General features: G+C 42.8%; 1 protein-coding gene across 1 annotated transcript in view; it reads left to right on the top strand.

Annotated features, from left to right (window-relative positions):
- SEPTIN10 (septin 10) overlaps positions 1 to 21,568 on the top strand; it is a 101,255-nt gene that overhangs the window by 35,966 nt on the left and 43,721 nt on the right. Inside the window, exon 8 of the mRNA XM_075334274.1 lies at positions 5,822 to 5,990. Coding sequence (XP_075190389.1) covers positions 5,822 to 5,990 — 169 coding nt within the window. The remainder of the gene's footprint in view (positions 1 to 5,821; positions 5,991 to 21,568) is intronic.

Here is a 21,568-nt window from a genome sequence, read left to right as displayed (position 1 = left end):
GTCACCAGACCTGAACTCAATCGAGATGGTTTGGGGTGAGCTGGACCGCAGAGTGAAGGCAAAAGGGCCAAGAAGTGCTAAGCATCTCTGGGAACTCCTTCAAGACTGTTGGAAGATCATTTCCAGTGCCTACCTCTTGAAGCTCATCAAGAGAATGCCAAAGCAGTAATCAAAGTGTGCAAAGCAGTAATCAAAGCAAAAGGTGGCTTCTTTGAAGAACCTAGAATATAAGACATATTATCAGTTGTTTCACAATTTTTTGTATTTCATTTCACATGTGTTAATTCATACTTTTGATGCCTTCAATGTAAATCTACAATTTTCAGAGTCATGAAAATAATGAAAACTTTTTGAATAAGAAGGTGTGTCCAAACTTTTTCATTTTCACAACACTTTACAGACGTGATCATCACGATTATCAGTCTTTGGAGTGTGGATGGAAACCAGAGTACACGGAGGAAACCTACGCAAACATGGGGAGAACATACAAATTCCTTGCAGATGTTCTCTCTCTGTCTGTCTCTCTCTCTCTCGGTCGGTCTCTTTGTCTCTCTCTCTCTCTCTCTTTTTGTGTCTGTCTGTCTCTCTCTCTGTATCTCTCTCGTCTCAGGCTTGGGAGACCCCACTAATCTGTAAGTGAAAGTAAATAAACACGAACACCGAAAAAATCGTTTATTTGAAATAAGACAAAAAAACACCCTCTTTAACTACTTAATTAACCCCCCCAAACAGCCCTCTAGGTCCGACGTAAGCCACACAAGGTCCAACAATGCTTCCAGCACTGCTTCATCTGACACTCACAGCAAGCTGGTATTGTGCATGACTGCTCGCTGTGAACTCCATGCAGCAACTGAAGTGAGTCACGCTATCAGCGGTGACCTCATTCAGGTTACTCACTGCCATAGCTGGAGTCCTCCACCTGTAACAGCATATCACCCGAGTGACTGAAGTGAGCAGCACGATCAGGTGATTTCCGGTCAGAGCTGGAGTCCTTCACCTGTGCCCGCAAATCAGGCTACGATACAGACAGAACCGTGTGATGAGAATGAACTCGGGCGAACCTCTGACGTCACAGCTGCGGGCCCCGCCCTACTGCCTGTGTTGCGGCACTGACGTCAGAGGTTCACCCAAGTTCATTCTTATCGCGTGCCTCTGTCTCTGCTGTCAGTCGCAGTCATACTCTATGGTGCTCGCTATGACAGGACAAGGATGTAGCAGAGCTGAATCGCCGTGGGACCTCATGTGGATTTTAGACCTGCAGGAGTGTTTAGGGGTTATTTAAGTGGTGAAAGAGGGGGCTTTTTGTATTTTATTCCAAGCAAAGGATTTTTGGGTGTTTATTTACTTTCACTTACAGATTAGTGATGGAGTGATGTCTCATAGACCGCTGCCATCACTAATATAAGACTTAGTGGCTGCAGTGGGCTGTCATTAACTCCTTATTACCCTGATTGCCACCGCACTAGGGCAACTGGAAGAGCTGGGTCCAGCACCAGAAGTGGCGCATCTTATGGATGCGCCACTTCTGGGGCGGCTGTGGGCTGCTATTATTAGGCTAGAAAGGGCCAAATAACGATGGGCTTTCCCAACCTAATATTATTAGCCCCCAATTGTCTGCTTTACCTTGGCTGGTTTAAAAAAAAAAAAAATGGGGAGACCCCAAGTCATTTTTTTTTAATTTTTTTTTTAAATCAAATAATCAAAAAAAAAAAAAAGAACGTGTGGGATCCTCTCTATTTTTCATAACCAACCAAGGTACAGCAGACAGCTGAGGGTTGCAACCTGCGGCTGTTCCTGTGCTGGATATGAAAAATGGGGGGACCCCACGTCATTTTTTTTACCCAAAAATATTTTTAAAAAAAACCCGCTGTCATGATAGAGTGATAGCTATCAAGCTTTTCTGTTATTTCTTTTTATTCTATATGTTTTTTCTTATGTATTCTATGTTTTTTTTTCTATCCTTTCTAGCTATCTATCAATTATCCTATCCGATCATATATAATTTTTCCATTAAAAAAAACGCACTGATACAAACACATCAAAAAGCATAGAAAACATATGCGTTTTTACAGTGTTTTTTTTGTCACATGCGGTCAAGTCTGCCAGAGGGTGTATTATTTTTTTTGTCAAATCAAGAATGCGTCGCGCGCACATACCCTAATAATTACCGTGCTGCCCCCAATCAGGATGTCATTAACCTATTTACCCATTGGTGGTAACTAAAATGAGATGTCCCCTTCCTAAAGAACTGGATAGAGCAGGGAGGGATACACGACCCACAATGTTGTCTCATGTGGGTCTGTAACCATCAGAAATACAGTCATGTGTTTCTGATCCAGAGAACATTAGTTCTGTTATACTCACTTACTTGTATCAAGAATTTAATTATCCATTGTAAACAATACAACTGAGGTACAGTTGAGCACAGAAATAATCTATAAAAACAGTCTGATCCACTAAATGGCTGTACTGTCAATATTGCATTAACAGTATGGACATTAAACATTTCAGACTGCTATCATAATGAATGAGCATTGCACTAGTTACAAAGTTTTCCTTAAAATAGACCCAGCTGTATAAGTGGTTTTGGTTCAGAAAGTAAATCCCATTAATTATCCTGTGAGTGGTAAATGCATTAACCTTCCTAGGGTTATGTAAGGTGAGCAGACTGGTGGGATATTTGCCATTGTTATCAAGTCTACCTTCTTATAAATAGACATGACTGATGCTTTACACTTGTGAAATAGTGTGAAAACAGCTTTATGTGTCCATCGTCTGCAGATGAATGAATAGAAAATGTTAGGTCACTTTCACATGAGCATATTTTGGTTAGTATTTACATCACTATTCGACAAGTCGGTATTTGTTCTTCTAAGAAAAATTGACTATTTTTCATGTGTATGATCCGTATGTCTGTTTCACCTGTGTAACATCTGTTTTTTACATCTACTATTTAAAAAAATAATAAGACACACATTTTCTTAAGTAATCTTTGCAATGAATCTATTAAAATGGATCTCCATATGTAATGTGCCATTATGGTATCTGTTTTTAGTGCATCCATTAAATTCTGCATATTTTTCCCCATGGTCATCTAGGCTGTATTGAAAAATGTCATCTGAACTAGCCCATTCAATTACATTGGTACATGTGCTTTCTGTATTGCACAGAATGAAGGCACAGACAGTATATACAATTGTCTATACGAGCGCTAAATCAAAAGAAACATAAATGTGGAACATAAATAGAGAAAAACTGTAATGATGACTTCACCTATTCATGTATCACGGTTCATGTATGGATGGCAATGTCCAGTCAAGGGTGTCATGAACTAAAGGGTGTTAATTTGAGTCAGGAGCCCAGTGATCCGTCCGCACATTGCGATACGTGCACAGACTTCAGCCTAAAGGAAAGATCTGTCAATCTTCCATGTTTTGGACCTACTGCTGATTTTGGCTTAAAAATAATGTGAAATGTGAAAACGACTTTATTTTCCAAGTGTGTGAGTGTCATGTTCTGTAAACCTCCTTTAACGTTGCATAAATGGGAGAAACGGTTTCTAGAATATCAAAAATTCGGCATTGCCTCAAGGGCATTGAACAGTATTTTAATGTCTCTTGTAGTAATAGAGATCCTTCAGAAAGTAAATGAAAATGCAAGCGATACTATACAGACCCGTTATATGTGTGTGTGGGAGGGAGGGGAACACAATTTTTTTTTATTTTATGCAGTACTGTTTTGAAGCTATATATATATATATATATATATATATATATATATATATATATATACATACAGCTTTCACATAGATCTATATGTGAATATGCACACGTGGACAATAGTTGCAGACATTTACTTGTTTATATATCATGGGGTGTTTCTGCAAATCCCTCTCCTTTTGCTTAAAGGGAACCTGTCAGCAGAAATTTCCCCTAAAACCTAACAGATTCCCCGTCTGCAGCTCCTGGGCTGAATTCTAGAAAGGTCCCTGTTAGTATTGTGCCCCCTTTCTGACCAAAAAAAAGAGTTTTTATAAAGAGGTACCTTTTTGGCTTCGGATTCTATAAATGTGACACGGGGGCGGGCAGCCTGATGGCCGTTATTCTGCCCCCTGGTCCTGTATGCCGCCCCCATCGCTGATTTCCATACTTTTGGACGCCGCCCACTGCTCCAGCCATCCCCGCGCATGCCCAGTGCCAGTCTCACGGGACTGAGCACTGTGACTGCTGGTGACGTGTGCGCAGGCAAGTGATTATGGGCGGGACTGTGACTGTTATCAGCAAGTACCCGCCCATAATCTCGTGAGCGCGCAAACCTCTCCAGCGTCACACTGTGCTCCGTGTAGATGCTAGACTGTATGGGCTGCTTCCAGGGATGACGTCCCTTTGTCACGTGATAGGGGCGTGTTCAAAATACTATCACGTGACAAAGGGATGTCATACCTGGAAGCAGCCCATACAGTCTAGCATCTACACTGAGCACAGTGTGACGCTGGAGAGGTTTGCGCGCTCACGAGATTATGGGCGGGTACTTGCTGATAACAGTCACAGTCCCGCCCATAATCACTTGCCTGCGCACACGTCACCAGCAGTCACAGTGCTCAGTCCCGTGAGACTGGCACTGGGCATGCGCGGGGATGGCTGGAGCAGTGGGCGGCGTCCAAAAGTATGGAAATCAGCGATGGGGGCGGCATACAGGACCAGGGGGCAGAATAACGGCCATCAGGCTGCCCGCCCCCGTGTCAGATTTATAGAATCCGAAGCCAAAAAGGTACCTCTTTATAAACTCTTTTTTTTGGTCAGAAAGGGGGCACAATACTAACAGGGACCTTTCTAGAATGCAGCCCACGAGCTGCAGAGGGGGAATCTGTTAGGTTTTAGGGGAAATTTCTGCAGACAGGTTCCCTTTAAGAATATACCCAAAAACTCCTATGTTGAAAAAAAGGGATTGTCTGTTTAATAATAAACAAAATTGGATTACTTGCCCTTTGCTACCACTGCAACTCCATTTCTTGTGGCTCGAAAATCAGCAGTGAAGTTCCTTCTAAAACAGGTGACCACTGCAGGCAATCACTAACTACTGTGGCTGGTGATTGGCTGCATGTTGTAGACTGAATGTCGTGTCTGTAATCATGTCAACTTAGATATCCCTGTCTTAGGCTGCTTTCACACATCCGGTTTTTGCTGAGCGGCACAATACGGCGCTTTGCAAAAAAAACGCAACTGTTCTTTTTTTTTGCCGCCGGTTGCGTTTTTTCCGCATAGACTTGCATTAGCGCCGTATTGTGCCGCATGGCCTTATGTTGCGTCCGGTTTTTGCCAGATGCAGCATATTTAGCCCATGCGGCGGCCGGATAGAAAGTTGCCTGGCACGTTTTTTTCGCCGCACAAAAAAACGTGCCAGGCAACTTTCTATCGGCGCGATACGGTGCGATTTACAATGCAAGCCTATGGACGCCCGATGCGGCGTCCTGCGGCAAAAGATGCATCCGGCCGCCGGATGCGTTTTTTTTGCCCTGCGCATGCTCAGTATCAAGCCGCATCCGTCAAAAACCGGACAGGCCGCATGGAAAAACTTATGCAACGGATCCGATTTTTTCGCCACATCCGTTGCATAGGTTTTTGAGCCGGATTGAGCCGCACTGCAGAAACCGGATGTGTGAAAGCAGCCTAGCACAGCTACCTCTAATAAAAATATTTTATTCATTTGCTGCTTTTTTTAGTGGGCAACACCTTTTAATTGTTGGGCAAAGTTTGGCAAACTATGAATGCAAGTTTTGAATTATTGTTGCTCATCCGCCTGTCTGCCATTTTCTTTCTAGTGGAAAATGAAACCCACTGTGATTTTGTAAAGTTGCGTGAAATGTTGATTTGCACTAATATGGAGGACTTAAGGGAGCAGACTCACAGCAAGCATTATGAGTTATACCGCCGCTGCAAGCTAGAAGAAATGGGATTTCAAGACATGGGTCCTGGAGATAAGCCAGTAAGGTAGGCATTTTATGTTCTCTGTGGCCATGCTGGTCATTATGCTCTGTATCTAATACGTCATGCAAATTGACCAACAGGCTGTTTTATGAAGGTTGTATTTTATGTATTAGTATTTTTTACTACTGTATTAACTGTGCTCATCTGTAAGACATTCCGCTTTATACTTGGCACATCACTCACAATAAGTGCCGTGATTCAGCTGGATGATGCCAGACTACTCCCATGCCTAGTAACACTTTGCTTCACGTTCTTAGAGTCATGATTGAGCATGTCGGAAATAAATTAACCATATGACTGATGGCGTTCTCTTTGGTTATCTGTGCAGCTATCGTTAATGCTCTTTTAGATTGGTTTTGTGTAGCCTGAGGGAACAAGCAGCCTGTTAACATCTGATTGAGCCTCCTATGTGTATACTGTGTGCAGGGAGTGAATCCTTATAGAGCAGATTTACTGATGTGTCTGTGGTTTGTTTTATACACCCCCTTCAGGTTTATTAACTGAATCACATTTTTAACTTGCATTTCGTTTGGCTCTGCTTTACATAAAATAATAAATTTCATCAGTAGGAAATGATCGTAGGCAGTCGGAAAGTGAGTAATGCAAGCTGAATAATGAGATACATCGCGCTTTGTAAGGATTGCAACACTGTAGAATTCACTTAAGAGGGAATCTGTCACCAGGTATTTGCTACCCAATCTGAGAGCAGTATGATGTAGGGGAAGAGGCCCCACCCACCCCACTGATTAACAACTTTCTGTGTACTCTGTGCATAGGCAGAAAGCTGCCAATCGGTGGTGAGGGCGAGGTTATACAGAGCTCATGATTATGTAGAACTACATAACAGTAGGTCTACTAGTCCTCTAGTGATAAAATCATTGTTTTATCAGTAGGAGATTATCAAAACTACAGCAAGCAGTCTAGAAAGTGACACATCACTGGAATCAGGGTCTCTGTCTCATTATAATTGATACTTTCAGATCAGGTTGCAATAACCTGGCAACAGATTCTCTCTGTGTTTGTAATTTACAATACATCAGTGGGGCTTGAGTCATTTCATAGAAAGCCATAGAGGCATACGGAGGGATCTCCTATGATCAGACATGGATGGATTAGCATTAGCTTCTTCTGGCAGGAAATCCTCTCCAGACCAGGGATACACTTGGATCAGAAAGTCCTTTACATGAATAAAATGTTCCCACCTTTTGTGCTATAATTTGTAGATGAAGCTATTTTGAGAGTGGAATAACATGTAATGGAAAATATGAAGATTAGTCAGTTTTGGAGGCCACATCCAATCTATGAAATGCTCTGGGGTTTCCTATTGTGGCAATATGTTGCGCCCTCGCCCTGCACCTGTTGCTTGCACAGCTGCTTGTTACGGTAGAGAGTAATATCAGCCCCGGCAGGAATGCTGGTGTGAAACTCAAGTGCTAGGATCTGACATGTAGACCAAATTACTGTGCTCAGCCTGAATCAATGAAGAAATCTAGAAAAAATTAGACTAGTTTAAAGAAGTAAAAAAAGACTGAATGACACGCTCTTTCTTGATCATTGTACAGTGAGGGAGTAATATTACAAAGATACCAGTATTGTGCTTTATCTGTTGTAGCCAGTCAGAAAGAGGACCGATCATCTCTCCTGACACCGTCCTCTCAGTCGTGACTTTATCAGCATGGGTATGGACAAAATGATGTCACCGTGTGAAGCTATGTTCACATCTGCATTGAGCACCCATTGCAGATCCACCCAAAAATACTGCACATAAGCATATTGCACAGGCAAGTATTGTGTGTCCTATTAATTAGAATAGCACATGTGCACAATACTTGCTGGGCCACTATTACAGATCGCCCATTTTGATGAAATGTTGCTACACTCCCTAACCGGTTCTGCTCAGTACCTGTCAAGGCTTAAAGGGAATATTACCCAAAGAGAAATGATGACAATGCGTGTCAGACTGTTCAATTTATCTTCTCAATGACTGAAACCCCCTGTCCCCAGTTTCAGAAGAAAGAACTGCTCTGGGGCACAGATCAGTGAAACTTATGCAGAGTAACATATGAGAATGGGGCTTGTACGGTTATTTATTTATTTATTTTTTTTAAGAGAAACGCTTTACAAGAATATGGTAGTTGGTTACATAGGTTGAAAAAAGATCTAGGTCCATCTAGTTCAACCTTCCTTCACCAATTCTACATTTTGTCGCCATGTCACTTATAACCAACAATGTTGTATGTACTGAGGAAATCATCCAGCCCTTTTTTGAAAGCTGTTATACAGTTAGGTCCAGGAATATTTGGACAGTGCCACAATTTTCGCGAGTTGGGCTCTGCATGCCACCACATTGGATTTGAAATGAAACCTCTACAACAGAATTCAAGTGCAGATTGTAACGTTTAATTTGAAGGTTTGAACAAAAATATCTGATAGAAATTGTAGGAATTGTACACATTTCTTTACAAACACTCCACATTTTAGCAGGTCAAAAGTAATTGGACAAATAAACCAAACCCAAAAAAAATACTTTTATTTTCAATATTTTGTTGCGAATCCTTTGGAGGCAATCACTGCCTTAAGTCTGGAACCCATGGACATCACCAAACGCTGGGTTTCCTCCTTCTTAATGCTTTGCTAGGCCTTTACAGCCGCAGCCTTCAGGTCTTGCTTGTTTGTGGGTCTTTCCGTCTTAAGTCTGGATTTGAGCAAGTGAAATGCATGCTCAATTGAGTTAAGATCTGGTGATTGACTTGGCCATTGCAGAATGTTCCACTTTTTTGCACTCATGAACTCCTGGGTAGCTTTGGCTGTATGCTTGGGGTCATTATCCATCTGTACTATGAAGCGCCGTCCGATCAACTTTGCGGCATTTGGCTGAATCTGGGCTGAAAGTATATCCCGGTACACTTCAGAATTCATCCGGCTACTCTTGTCTGCTGTTATGTCATCAATAAACACAAGTGACCCAGTGCCATTGAAAGCCATGCATGCCCATGTCATCACGTTGCCTCCACCATGTTTTACAGAGGATGTGGTGTGCCTTGGATCATGTGCCGTTCCCTTTCTTCTCCAAACTTTTTTCTTCCCATCATTCTGGTACAGGTTGATCTTTGTCTCATCTGTCCATAGAATACTTTTCCAGAACTGAGCTGGCTTCATGAGGTGTTTTTCAGCAAATTTAACTCTGGCCTGTCTATTTTTGGAATTGATGAATGGTTTGCATCTAGATGTGAACCCTTTGTATTTACTTTCATGGAGTCTTCTCTTTACTGTTGACTTAGAGACAGATACACCTACTTCACTGAGAGTGTTCTGGACTTCAGTTGATGTTGTGAACGGGTTCTTCTTCACCAAAGAAAGTATGCGGCGATCATCCACCACTGTTGTCATCCGTGGACGCCCAGGCCTTTTTGAGTTCCCAAGCTCACCAGTCAATTCCTTTTTTCTCAGAATGTACCCGACTGTTGATTTTGCTACTCCAAGCATGTCGGCTATCTCTCTGATGGATTTTTTCTTTTTTTTCATCCTCAGGATGTTCTGCTTCACCTCAATTGAGAATTCCTTAGACCGCATGTTGTCTGGTCACAGCAACAGCTTCCAAATGCAAAACCACACACCTGTAATCAACCCCAGACCTTTTAACTACTTCATTGATTACAGGTTAACGAGGTAGACGCCTTCAGAGTTAATTGCAGCCCTTAGAGTCCCTTGTCCAATTACTTTTGGTCCCTTTAAAAAGAGGAGGCTATGCATTACAGAGCTATGATTCCTAAACCCTTTCTCCGATTTGGATGTGAAAACTCTCATATTGCAGCTGGGAGTGTGCACTTTCAGCCCATATTATATATATAATTGTATTTCTGAACATGTTTTTGTAAACAGCTAAAATAACAAAACTTGTGTCACTGTCCAAATATTTCTGGACCTAACTGTAGTATCTGCCATTACTACCTCTTGTGGTAGGGCATCCCACAGTCTGACTGCTCTAACTGTAAAGAACCCTTTCCTATTTAGCTGCCAGAATCGCTTTTCTTCCACTCGCAGTGTATGCCCCCTGGTCCTTAGTATTGTCTTTGGAAGAAATAAGTCATGTGCCAGTCCTTTATATTGACCACACATGTATTTATACATATAAATGAGATCTCCTCTGAGACTTCTTTTTTCTAAGCTAAACATAGCTAACTTTTTCAACCTGTCGTCATATGGGAGGCCTTCCATTCCTTGTAGTAGTCTAGTTAACCGCCTTTGAACTGACTCTAACTTCTGAATGTCCTTTTTAAAATGTGGAGCCCAAAACTGGATCCCATATTCTAGATGTGGCCTTACAAGTGATTTATAGAGGGGTAACTATACGTTGGGATCAGGGGATCTAATCTCTCTTTTTATACACCATAGAATCGTGTTTGCTTTTGCAGCTGCTGCTTGACTTTGAGTGCTGCTGCTAAGCTTATTTGTAATCAGAATACCCAAGTCCTTCTCCTGTTCTGTAGTTCCGAGTTTACTTCCATTTAATGTATACGCAGTTATAGGATTACTCCATCCTAGGTGCATTACTTTACATTTATCAACATTAAATCAAATTTGCCAAGTGTTTGCCCATTCTGACATCTTATCCAGATATTTTTGTAATATTGTACTATCAAGGTCAGTTTTTAATATCCTACATAGTTTGGTGTCTACTTATCTTTCATGAGTCCATGCTGTCTGTCAGTTATATTATTTTCTGCAATATATTTTTGCATGTTATCCCTTAAAATGCCCTCAAAAACTTTGCATACTACTGATGTCAGGCATACTGGACGGTAGTTGCCTGAATCCACCCACTTACCTTTCTTAAATATCGGTACCACATCAGCAATCCTCCAATCCTGAGGCACCAACCCTGTTACAAGCGAGTCTAAGAAGATTAGATACAGCGGTCTGTCGATTACTAAGCTCATTTCCCTCAATATTCGTGGATGAATGCCATCTGGCCCTGGGGATTTGTCAATGTTTAATTTACTCAGACGCAAGCGTACTTCTTCTTGTGTTAAATTAATTATATCGGGTGGTGAACTTTGATTTTGACTTGTTGGATGATCCCTAGAACAGTCAGTTCCTTGGTGAACACGGATGAGAAGTGCCTGTTTAATATCTCAGTCTTTGCGTTGTCCTCTATAACTAACTTGTTATATTCTAAGTGGCCGATACTATCCTTTGTTTTCCTTTTGGCATTAGTGTAGTTATAAAAGATTTTGGGATTTCAATGTCCTTGGCAATTTTTTTTTGTTATGGTAGCTAATTTTGCTTGCTTGATTTCGTTTTTATATTTCTTGTTTATATCTTATACTTCTGAAATGCTATTTCTGTATTCTCAGCCTTCAAGATTTTAAAGGCCCTTTGTTTTTGTTTTATTATACTTTGTACAGTCTTATTTATCCATAGGTTTTTCTTTTTATTCCTGGACATTTTATTACCAGAGGTTATAAGTTTTTTACAGGACTCTAGGAGTATATCCTTAAACTTACCCCGTTTATGTTCGGTATCCTGAGTTAGTATAACATTGTCCCAATCTACACAACTACCGTATTTTTCGAACTATAAGACACACCGGACAATAAGACGCACCCTGGTTTTAGAGGAGGAAAATAGGAAAATACAATTTTAAGCAAAAAATGTGGTCATGACACACTGTTATGGGGCGAGGATCTGCTGCTGACACTGTTATGGGGGTAATGTCCTCAAATTCTCTGCTAAGGTACCCCAGCCTGGTAATGATCCTCCAGCCTTGTATATGATCCCCATTCTTGTATATATGTACCCCATCCTAGTATATGCCCTTATCCTGCTATATACTGGCATCCTGCTATATACTGGCAACTGGCATCTTGCTATATACCCCCATCCTGCTATATACTGCCATCCTGGAATATGCCCTCATCCTGCTATATACCCCCATCCATCCTGCTATATGGCCCCATCCTGCTATATACTGCCATCCTGGAATATGCCCTCATCCTGCTATATACCCCATCCTGCTATATACCCCATCCTGCTATATACCCCTATCCATCCTGCTATATACTGCCATCCTGCTATATACCCCCATTCATCCTGCTATATACACCCATCCATCCTGCTATATACCCCCATCCATCCTGCTGTATACCCCCATCCATCCTGCTATATACCCCCATCCATCCTGCTGTGTACCCCATCCATCCTGCTGTGTACCCCCATCCATCCTGCTGTGTACCCCCATCCATCCTGCTGTGTACCCCCATCCATCCTGCTGTATACCCTCATCCATCCTGCTATATGGCCCCATCCTGCTATATACCCCCATCCTGATTTATGGCATATCCTGCTATATATCCTGTGTCACACAAAAAAACAACGAACGTTCATACTCACCTTTCCTCGCTCCATGCAGCATTGCTCCTCCCCCTGTCTTTGGCAGCAGCAGCGCCGCTGATCTGTGTGGAGCCGTCACCTTTTGTCTGCGGCATTGCTCCTCTTCCTGTCTGCCTGTCAGCTGACCTGCGTGGAGACTAGCGGCATGCACAGCGATGATATCATCGCTGTGCTCACCGCTCTCTACACAGATGAGCTGGCCGGCACAGACAGGAGGAGATCGCGGTGCTGCAGGGAAATGACCGGTGAGTATACCGTAATATTCACTGCACCCCGCTCTGATGATGATGCGTGGGGCGCAGTGAATACAGCCGCACATTATCACTCCAGGCTGTAGTTGCCAGGGGTGATCATGCGTGCCTGCTGTTAATTATGCGCGCGTCCCCCGCCCATCATCCCGCCCACCTGTCAGCACTGGCCTCAGCGTTGAAGCATGATGAGCAGGAGGACAGGCGTGCATATGTAATGAGCGGGCCCACGTGATCACGGCAGGCGCTGCTACAGCCTACTCGTGCCCCCGATGACCCGCTCCATCGCAGCACCCTCATTCCCCGCAGCCACATTCAGACTATAAGATGCACCCCCCACTTTCCCTCTACATTTGGGGGGGAAAAAGTGCGTCTTACAGTCCGAAAAATACGGTAAGCTTTTTCCTTCATTTGTTGAAATCATCTTTCCTAAAATTCCAGGTTTTAGCATTTCCCCTTTTGAAATGTTCTATCGAATATTACTTTGAAGCTTACTATATTTTGATCACTGGTGCCCAAGTGCTCCTGGACCTGTAGATCTGAAATTGTATCCGGTCTATTTGACAGGACCAGATCAAGCAAATTATCTCCCCTTGTTGGTTCATCTACCATCTGAGAGAGGTAATTGTCTTGAATAGTATCATAGTATCATAGTTTTTAAGGTTGAAGGGAGACTCTAAAGCGGGCTTTACACGCTGCGACATCGCTAATGCGGAGTCGTTGGGGTCACTGATTTTGTGACGCACATCCGGCCGCATTAGCGATGCCGTTGCGTGTGACACCGATAAGCGATTTTGCATCGTTGCAAAACCGTGCAAAATCGCTAATCGGCGACACGGGGGTCCATTCTCAATTATCGTTACTGCAGCAGTAACGAGGTTGTTCCTCGTTCCTGCGGCAGCACACATCGCTGCGTGTGACGCCGCAGGAGCGAGGAAGCTCTCCCTACCTGCCTCCCGGCCGCTATGAGGAAGGAACGAGGTGGGCGAGATGTTACGTCCCGCTCATCTCCGCCCCTCCGCTGATATTGGGCGGCGGTTCAGTGACGTTTCAGTGACGACGCTGTGACGCCGCACGGACCGCCCCCTTAGAAAGGAGGCGGTTCGCCCGTCACAGCGACGTCGCCGGACAGGTAAGTATGTGTGACGGCTCTGGGCGATGTTGTGCGGCACGGGCAGCAATATGCCCGTGTCGCGCAACAGATGGGGGCGGGAACCCACACTAGCGATATCGGGACCGATATCGCAGTGTGTAAAGTAGCCTTTAGTCCATCTAGTTCAACCCGTAGCCTAACATGTTGATCCAGAGGAAGGCAAAAAAAACCCCAATGTGGCAAACAAGTTCCAATGGGGAAAAAATTTCCTTCCTGACTCCACATCCGGCAATCAGACTAGTTCCCTGGATCAATACCCTGTCATAAAATCTAATATACATAACTGGTAATATTAAATTTTTCAAGAAAGGCATCCAGGCTCTGCTTAAATGTTAGTAGTGAATCACTCATTACAACATCATGCGGCAGAGAGTTCCATAGTCTCACTGCTCGTACAGTAAAGAATCCTCGTCTGTGATTATGATTAAACCTTCTTTCCTCAAAACGTAGCGGATGCCCCCGTGTTCCAGTCGCAGGCCTAGGTGTAAAAAGATCTTTGGAAAGGTCTCTGTACTGTCCCCTCATATATATTTATACATTGTGATTAGATCCCCCCTAAGCCTTCGTTTTTCCAGACTAAATAACCCCAAGTTTAATAACCTGTCTTGGTATTGCAGCCCACCCATTCCTATAATAATCTTGGTCGCTCTTCTCTGCACCCTCTCCAGTTCAGCTATGTCTTTCTTGTATATCGGTGACCAGAATTGTACACAGTATTCTAAGTGCGGTCGCACTAGTGACTTGTACAGAGGTAGAACTATATTTTTTTCATGAACACTTGTACCTCTTTTAATACATCCCATTATTTTATTAGCCCTGGCAGCAGTTGCCTGACACTGTCCACTAAAGTGAAGTTTACCATCCACCCATACACCCAAGTCTTTTTCTGTGTATGTTTCACCCAGTGTTCTACAATTAAGTACATAATCATAAATGTTATTTCCTCTACCCAAGTGCATGACCTTACATTTATCTACATTAAACTTCAATTGCCACTTCTCAGCCCAATCCTCCAATTTACATAAATCTCCCTGTAATATAAAATTATCCTCCTCTGTATTGATTACCCTGCAGAGTTTAGTATCATCTTCAAATATTGAAATTCTACTCCGCATGCCCCCAACAAGGTCATTTATAAATATGTTGAAAAGAAGCGGGCCCAATACTGACCCCTGTGGTACCCCACTATGAACTGAGACCCAGTCCGAGTACGTACCATTAATAACCACCCTTTGTTTCCTATCACTGAGCCAGTTTTTAACCCAGTTACACATATTTTCTCCTATTCCCATTATTCTCATTTTATGTACCAACCTTTTGTGTGGCACCGTATCAAAAGCTTTTGAAAAGTCCATATACACAACATTCACTGCATTTCCCTGGTCCAGACTTGAACTTACCTCTTCATAGAAGCTGATCAAATTAGTTTGACAGGATCGATCCCTCATAAACCCATGTTGATACTCTGTCATAAGGTTATTTTTCTTGAGATACTCCAGTATAGCATCTCTCAAGAAACCCTCAAGGATTTTACCAACCGTAGAGGTTAAACTTACCGGCCTATAATTTCCCGGCTCAGTTTTTGTCCCCTTTTTGAATATTGGCACCACATTTGCTATGCGCCAGTCCTGCGGTACCGACCCTGTTATTAAGGAATCTGAGAAGATTAAAAATAATGGTCTATCTATCACTGAACTCAATTCCTGTAGTACTCTGGGGTGTATGCCATCCGGGCCCGGAGATTTGTCAACCTTAGTGATTTCGAGGCGGCGGCGTACTTCCTGCTGGGTTAAGCAGGTAATACTCAAGGGTGAATTTATGGTATCACTGGTCATGTCATCTGCCATGGCATTTTCTTGTATAAAAACCGTAGAAAAAAAGTCATTCAGCAGGTTGGCTTTACCCTCATCCCCTTCCACCATTTCACCAAGACTATTTTTAAGGGGGCCAACACTATCGCTTTTCAGTTTTTTACTGTTTATGTAGTTAAAGAATATTTTAGGATTATTTTTACTTTCTCTCGCAATGAGTCTCTCTGTCTCAAACTTAGCTAACTTAATTTGCTTTTTACATATTTTATTTAATTTTCTATAATTATATAATGCCTCATCACTACCTACCCTCTTTAATTCTTTTAAGGCTTTCTGTTTTTCTTTTATTGCATCCCTTACAGCTCTATTTAGCCATAGGGGTTTCCTCCTATTTCTAGCATGTTTGTTCCCATAGGGTATATTTTCTGCACAAGCCCTATTCAGGATGCTCATAAAAGTCTCCCATTTGCTTTGTGTACTTTTATTACTTAGTACATCATCCCAGTTTATTGCACTAAGATCATCTCTCAACTGTTTAAAATTTGCTTTCCTGAAGTTTAGTGTCCTTGTAGCCCCTCTACTAGACATCTTACTAAAGAATACATGAAAACTTATTATTTTGTGATCACTATTCCCCAAGTAACCCCCAACTTGTATATTTGATATGCGGTCTGGCCTATTGGTTAGTACAAGGTCTAGTAGTGCTCCCCCTCTTGTGGGGTCCTGTACCATTTGTGAAAGGTAATTATCTTTCATTGTTATCAAAAATCTATTTCCTTTGCTGGAACTGCAAGTTTCTGTTCCCCAATTTATATCAGGATAGTTAAAGTCCCCCATAATAATTACCTCTCCGAGACTCGCTGCTTTATCAATTTGCTTTATGAGGAGATTCTCTACCTCTTCCATAATATTCGGCGTCTTATAACACACCCCTATCAGTATTTTATTATTCATTCTCCCCCCCCCCCCCTTATCTCCACCCATAGGGACTCTACATTCTCAGTACCCTCACATATGTTGTCACGCAGGATGAGTTTTAAGGATGATTTTACATATAGACACACACCTCCCCCTCGCTTATTTGTACGGTCATTCCTGAATAGGCTATAACCCTGTAAATTAACAGCCCAGTCATAGCTCTCATCCAGCCATGTCTCTGATATCCCCACTATATCATAATTTTCTTCCAACAATATTAATTCTAATTCCTCCACCTTATTTGTGAGGCTTCGGGCATTAGTGTACATGCACGTTACATATGACTCTGTACCTGTATTCCTGCTTACTGTATTAACTGTCCTAACCCTTCCCCCCGTACCACCCCCAATTTCATTACTTGTGCCCTGGTCACTATCTGCACTACATTCCCCTTCTATAAAGTGAATACCCTCGCCCCCCATTCCTAGTTTAAACACTCCTCCAACCTTCTAGCCATTTTCTGCCCCAGCAGAGCTGCACCTTCCCCATTAAGATGCAGCCCATCCCTAGCATAGAATCTGTAGCCAACTGAAAAGTTGGCCCAATTCTCCAGGAACCCAAAACCCTCTTTCCTACACCAATTCCTGAGCCACCTGTTAACCTCCCTGATCTCTCTTTGCCTCTCTGGTGTGGCTCGTGGCACAGGTAGTATTTCCGAAAATACCACCTTTTGAGGTCCATGCTTTAAGCTTACAACCTAATTCGCTGAAATCATCTTTAAGGACCTTCCACCTACCTCTAACTTTGTCATTTGTGCCAATGTGTACAATGACCGCTGGGTCCTCCACAGCCCCTCCCAGTAATCTGTCAACCCGATCAGCGATGTGCCGAACTCGAGCGCCAGGAAGACAACACACTGTTAGGGCAATCTGTCACAAAGACAGGGATCGCCAATCTGTCCCCCTAATAATTGAATCCCCCACTACCAGTACCTGTCTTGCCTGCCCTGCACTCCTATTCCCCCCCCCTTACTGGAGCAGACACTCCTCTGGCGTTCAGAGGTCATGCATTGCTGCAGCAATGCTACCCCTGTAATGACATCCCCCTCATCTGCCAAGTTTGCAAACCTATTGGGGTGTGTCAGTTCAGGACTAGCCTTCCTAGCACTTTTCCCTTTACCCCCCTTTCTAACTGTCACCCAGCTACCTACCTCACCGTCCTGCCGCTCCCTACTACGATCCTCCCCCATATTTGACCCAGCAAGCTGCTGCTCAGTGAGCAGCACACTCCTTTCCATATTGCTAATGCATCTCAGAGTTGCCAGCTGCTCATTTAGATCCAGTATCTGGGCTTCCAAATGTGCAACTTGCTCACATCTCGAACAACAGTATGCACCCTCGAACGGCTTTTCAAGGACTGCATACATGAGACAAGATGTACACTAGATCGCATTAGCAATAGTGGAGCACATTTTCTAATGGGGATAGCACTAAACAAATGTTAAGTAATTAAACAACTAAATAGATAAGAACTTGCAGCTTTTAGCACAACCAGAAGATTCTATGTCCCACTGAATGTCTGGATAGTTGAAATCCCCCATAATAAGGACCCAATTATTATTAGCTGCCTTTTCAGTTTGTTTCAGCATTTCACCCTCTACCTGTTTAGGTATGTTAAGAGGCTTTTAGCAAACTCCAATTAGTATTTTTCCAATATTCCCCTCCCCATGTACAATTTACCCATACTGACTCTACATTGTTGCAGTTCCCCCAATGTCATCATTGAACACAGTTCTTGGGTTACATTTGATAAATATACACACCCCACCACCTTTTTTGTCTTTCCTGTCCTTCCTGAATGTAGTATAACCCTCTATATTTGTCACCCAGTCATGGCTCTCATCCAGCCAGGTTTCCGTAATGCCCACCACATCATAATCCATGGTTGACATAGGAGTCTCCAATTAATTCATTTTGTTTGCACGACTTCTTGCATTTATCAGTAGACATTTAATGCTATTAACACATTCTTTTCTCCTAGCCTCCCTACTTTCCTTGCATGTTCCAGCCCCCCTTAATCCTTCATTGACCCCTACTGTCTTAGGGGTGCTTCACACACAGCGAGCTCGCTGCCGAGATCGCTGCTGAGTCACGCTTTTTGTGACGCAGCAGTGACCTCATTAGCGATCTCGCTGTGTGTGACACTGAGCAGCGATCTGGCCCCTGCTGCGAGATCGCTGCTCGTTACACACAGCCCTGGTTCGTTTTCTTCAAAGGCGCTCTCCCGCTGTGACACACAGATCGCTGTGTGTGACAGCGAGAGAGCGACAAATGAAGCGAGCAGGGAGCAGGAGCCGGCGTCTGGCAGCTGCGGAGGCTGGTAACTAAGATAAACATCGGGTAACCAAGGTGGTTACCCGATATTTACCTTAGTTACCAGCCTCCGCAGCTCTCACGCTGCCTGTGCTGCCGGCTCCGGCTCTCTGCACATGTAGCTGCTGTACACATCGGGTTAATTAACCCGATGTGTACTGTAGCTAGGAGAGCAAGGAGCCAGCGCTAAGCAGTGTGCGCGGCTCCTGCTCTCTGCACATGTAGCTGCATTACACATCGGGTTAATTAACCCGATGTGTACTGTAGCTAGGAGAGCAAGGAGCCAGCGCTCAGTGTGCGCGGCTCCCTGCTCCCTGCACACACAGCTAAGCGGTGTGCGCTGGTAACTAATGTAAACATCAGGTAACCATACCCGATGTTTACCTTAGTTACCAGTGTCCGCAGCTTCCAGACGCCGGCTCCGTGCAAGCGCAGTGTCGCTTGCACGTCGCTGCTGGCTGGGGGCTGTTCACTGGTCGCTGGTGAGATCTGCCTGTTTGACAGCTCACCAGCGACCATGTAGCGATGCAGCAGCGATCCTGACCAGGTCAGATCGCTGGTCGGATCGCTGCTGCATCGCTAAAGTGTGAAGGTACCCTTACTGTTTTTATATGCACGATCTAGCCCCTTATTTGCTCCACTACCCTCCCTCCCCCAGATCCTAGTTTAAAAGCTCCTCCATCCGTATGACCATTTTCTCCCCCAGCACAGCTGCACCCTCCCCATTGAGGTGCAGCCCATCCCTACCATAGAGCCTGTAGCCGACTGAGAAATCAGCCCAGTTCTCCATGAACCCAAACCTTAATACCAGACACAATTTTTGATCAGTGAATTTATGAGTACATGTTTAAGTCCTAGCTTATTCTAGAATGGAGTGGGGGGTTTTTTCTACCTGAAGTAAGATGCACCAAATTCATTAAGATTTGAAGATTCAGAGAAAGTTAAAGGGTTACATGGGAACCACCAAAATCATTGAAGATCGTGATGAATATGATCATAAATGAAGACTCCTTTATTGTAGATGATTGTACCTGACAAAAGGGGCGGTTTACAACTGAAACGTCTTGTATAATCACTAGGGTGACTGCAAAAAATCGATGTCGGAATTTTGTCCGTCTGTACCCCACAAAACTATTCCCCTTTCCAGATATTGAGATAGCCAAAATTTGAGCTCGATCAAACGACGTTAACCCGTGCCGCTCGTCAGCTGACATATGGAGCCATAACTCCAGAACGGTAAATAATAAAAACACACTTAATATCTCAAAAGAAAGCTAATGTTCTTCAAAATTTATATTTTATACATAATTGTTGTTATTTTAAGTCAAACTGAGTTACAACAGCTTTTAGCCCCAAGAACGTGACCTGGTACCACTAGGAGCATACGTCGTATATTTTGTTATTAAGTGATAAATTTTGGGGTTTTTTTGGTATATTTTTGAGTTTAAAGTAGAAATATAACAAAAAAACAAGTAATACTGGTAAGTCTAATGACATTTTTTATTTTAAAATATAAAAATAAGGTATATAATACATACAAAACAGACACAGAAAAGATACAGACGTAGTACCTACATGAGTTGATAATTGTACATAGTTATCTAATCTATTCTAGAGCTTTTGTTAAAGTAGTTTTTGAAACGTCAGAATATAATGCTCGGCATTTGCTTACAACTTGCAGGACATATTGCTTTTGTTCTTCATCTTTTGTCAGAAGGTCGTTAAAGTCGGTTATTAATTTAACACCACGCTCAGCCATATCATTAACTACTTTTAATATTTTGACAATTTTCAATCCTTCTTGGAAGTCATTATTTTGAGGCCAGGTGTTTGGATTTTGTCTTAAGAAATCTGTTTTTATATTAAATCGGTCAAAGAATGTAAATGTTTCTTTGGTAAGTAAATTTAATTTACCAATCCTCCATCAACTACCTCTTTTAATTTTTCTTTCCTAACTTTTGGATTTACAACCCTAGCGTGCTCTGATGGTTCACCTGTGCTACTGAGCAATTTATTAGCCATTAACAACTTTTCATCGTCTGTAATGGTGGGATCAAAAAAACGATAATCCCACCAACTCTGCATTCAAATACCACAAATGGTTCGAAAATTTGGTCAGGGCTATTTCTGCAATGTCGTTGTCACATTCTTTATAGTCTAACAGACTATGCAAAATACCTAAATCTTGCTTTGGCGCAAGATGAGCTTTTGGAGCATTGAACCAAGCTTTACAATACATTTTAACTGGGAAAACAGAAATGGCACGCACAGAACTTTCTTCTTTAGACATCTTAAATTGACGACGAAAAATGAACATTTTTAAGCAGTAAATAGCCTTTGCCATCCACCTAGGGTGATGAATGGCTCCTGGAGTTCTAAAACCCACAACATTGCCGTCTAGTGATCCAACAAATACGAGAACCAACTGCAACGGCTCCTTGTAGTCATCTCTGGGGTGTCTCTCAGTTAATTTGGTCTCGAATTCAGCAGTAACATTTGCAATTACTTCTGGAGTTAGCTGCTTTTGTCACTGATACCAGTGTCGTATTTTCCTTTGTCTATCTTGGGCCACGCAGTGAGGAATCTTTTGAAAAAATTTTCAAACTTTGAGCAACGAGCGGCACGGGTTAACGTTTGATCGAGCTCAAATTTTGGCTATCTCAATATCTGGAAAGGGGAATCGTTT

The sequence above is a fragment of the Anomaloglossus baeobatrachus genome, chromosome 2 (genome assembly GCF_048569485.1).
Source record: "Anomaloglossus baeobatrachus isolate aAnoBae1 chromosome 2, aAnoBae1.hap1, whole genome shotgun sequence".
Taxonomy (NCBI): Eukaryota; Metazoa; Chordata; class Amphibia; order Anura; family Aromobatidae; genus Anomaloglossus; species Anomaloglossus baeobatrachus.
The sequence above is the reverse complement of the archived record's forward strand: the minus strand, read 5'-3'. Positions and strand labels throughout refer to the sequence as shown.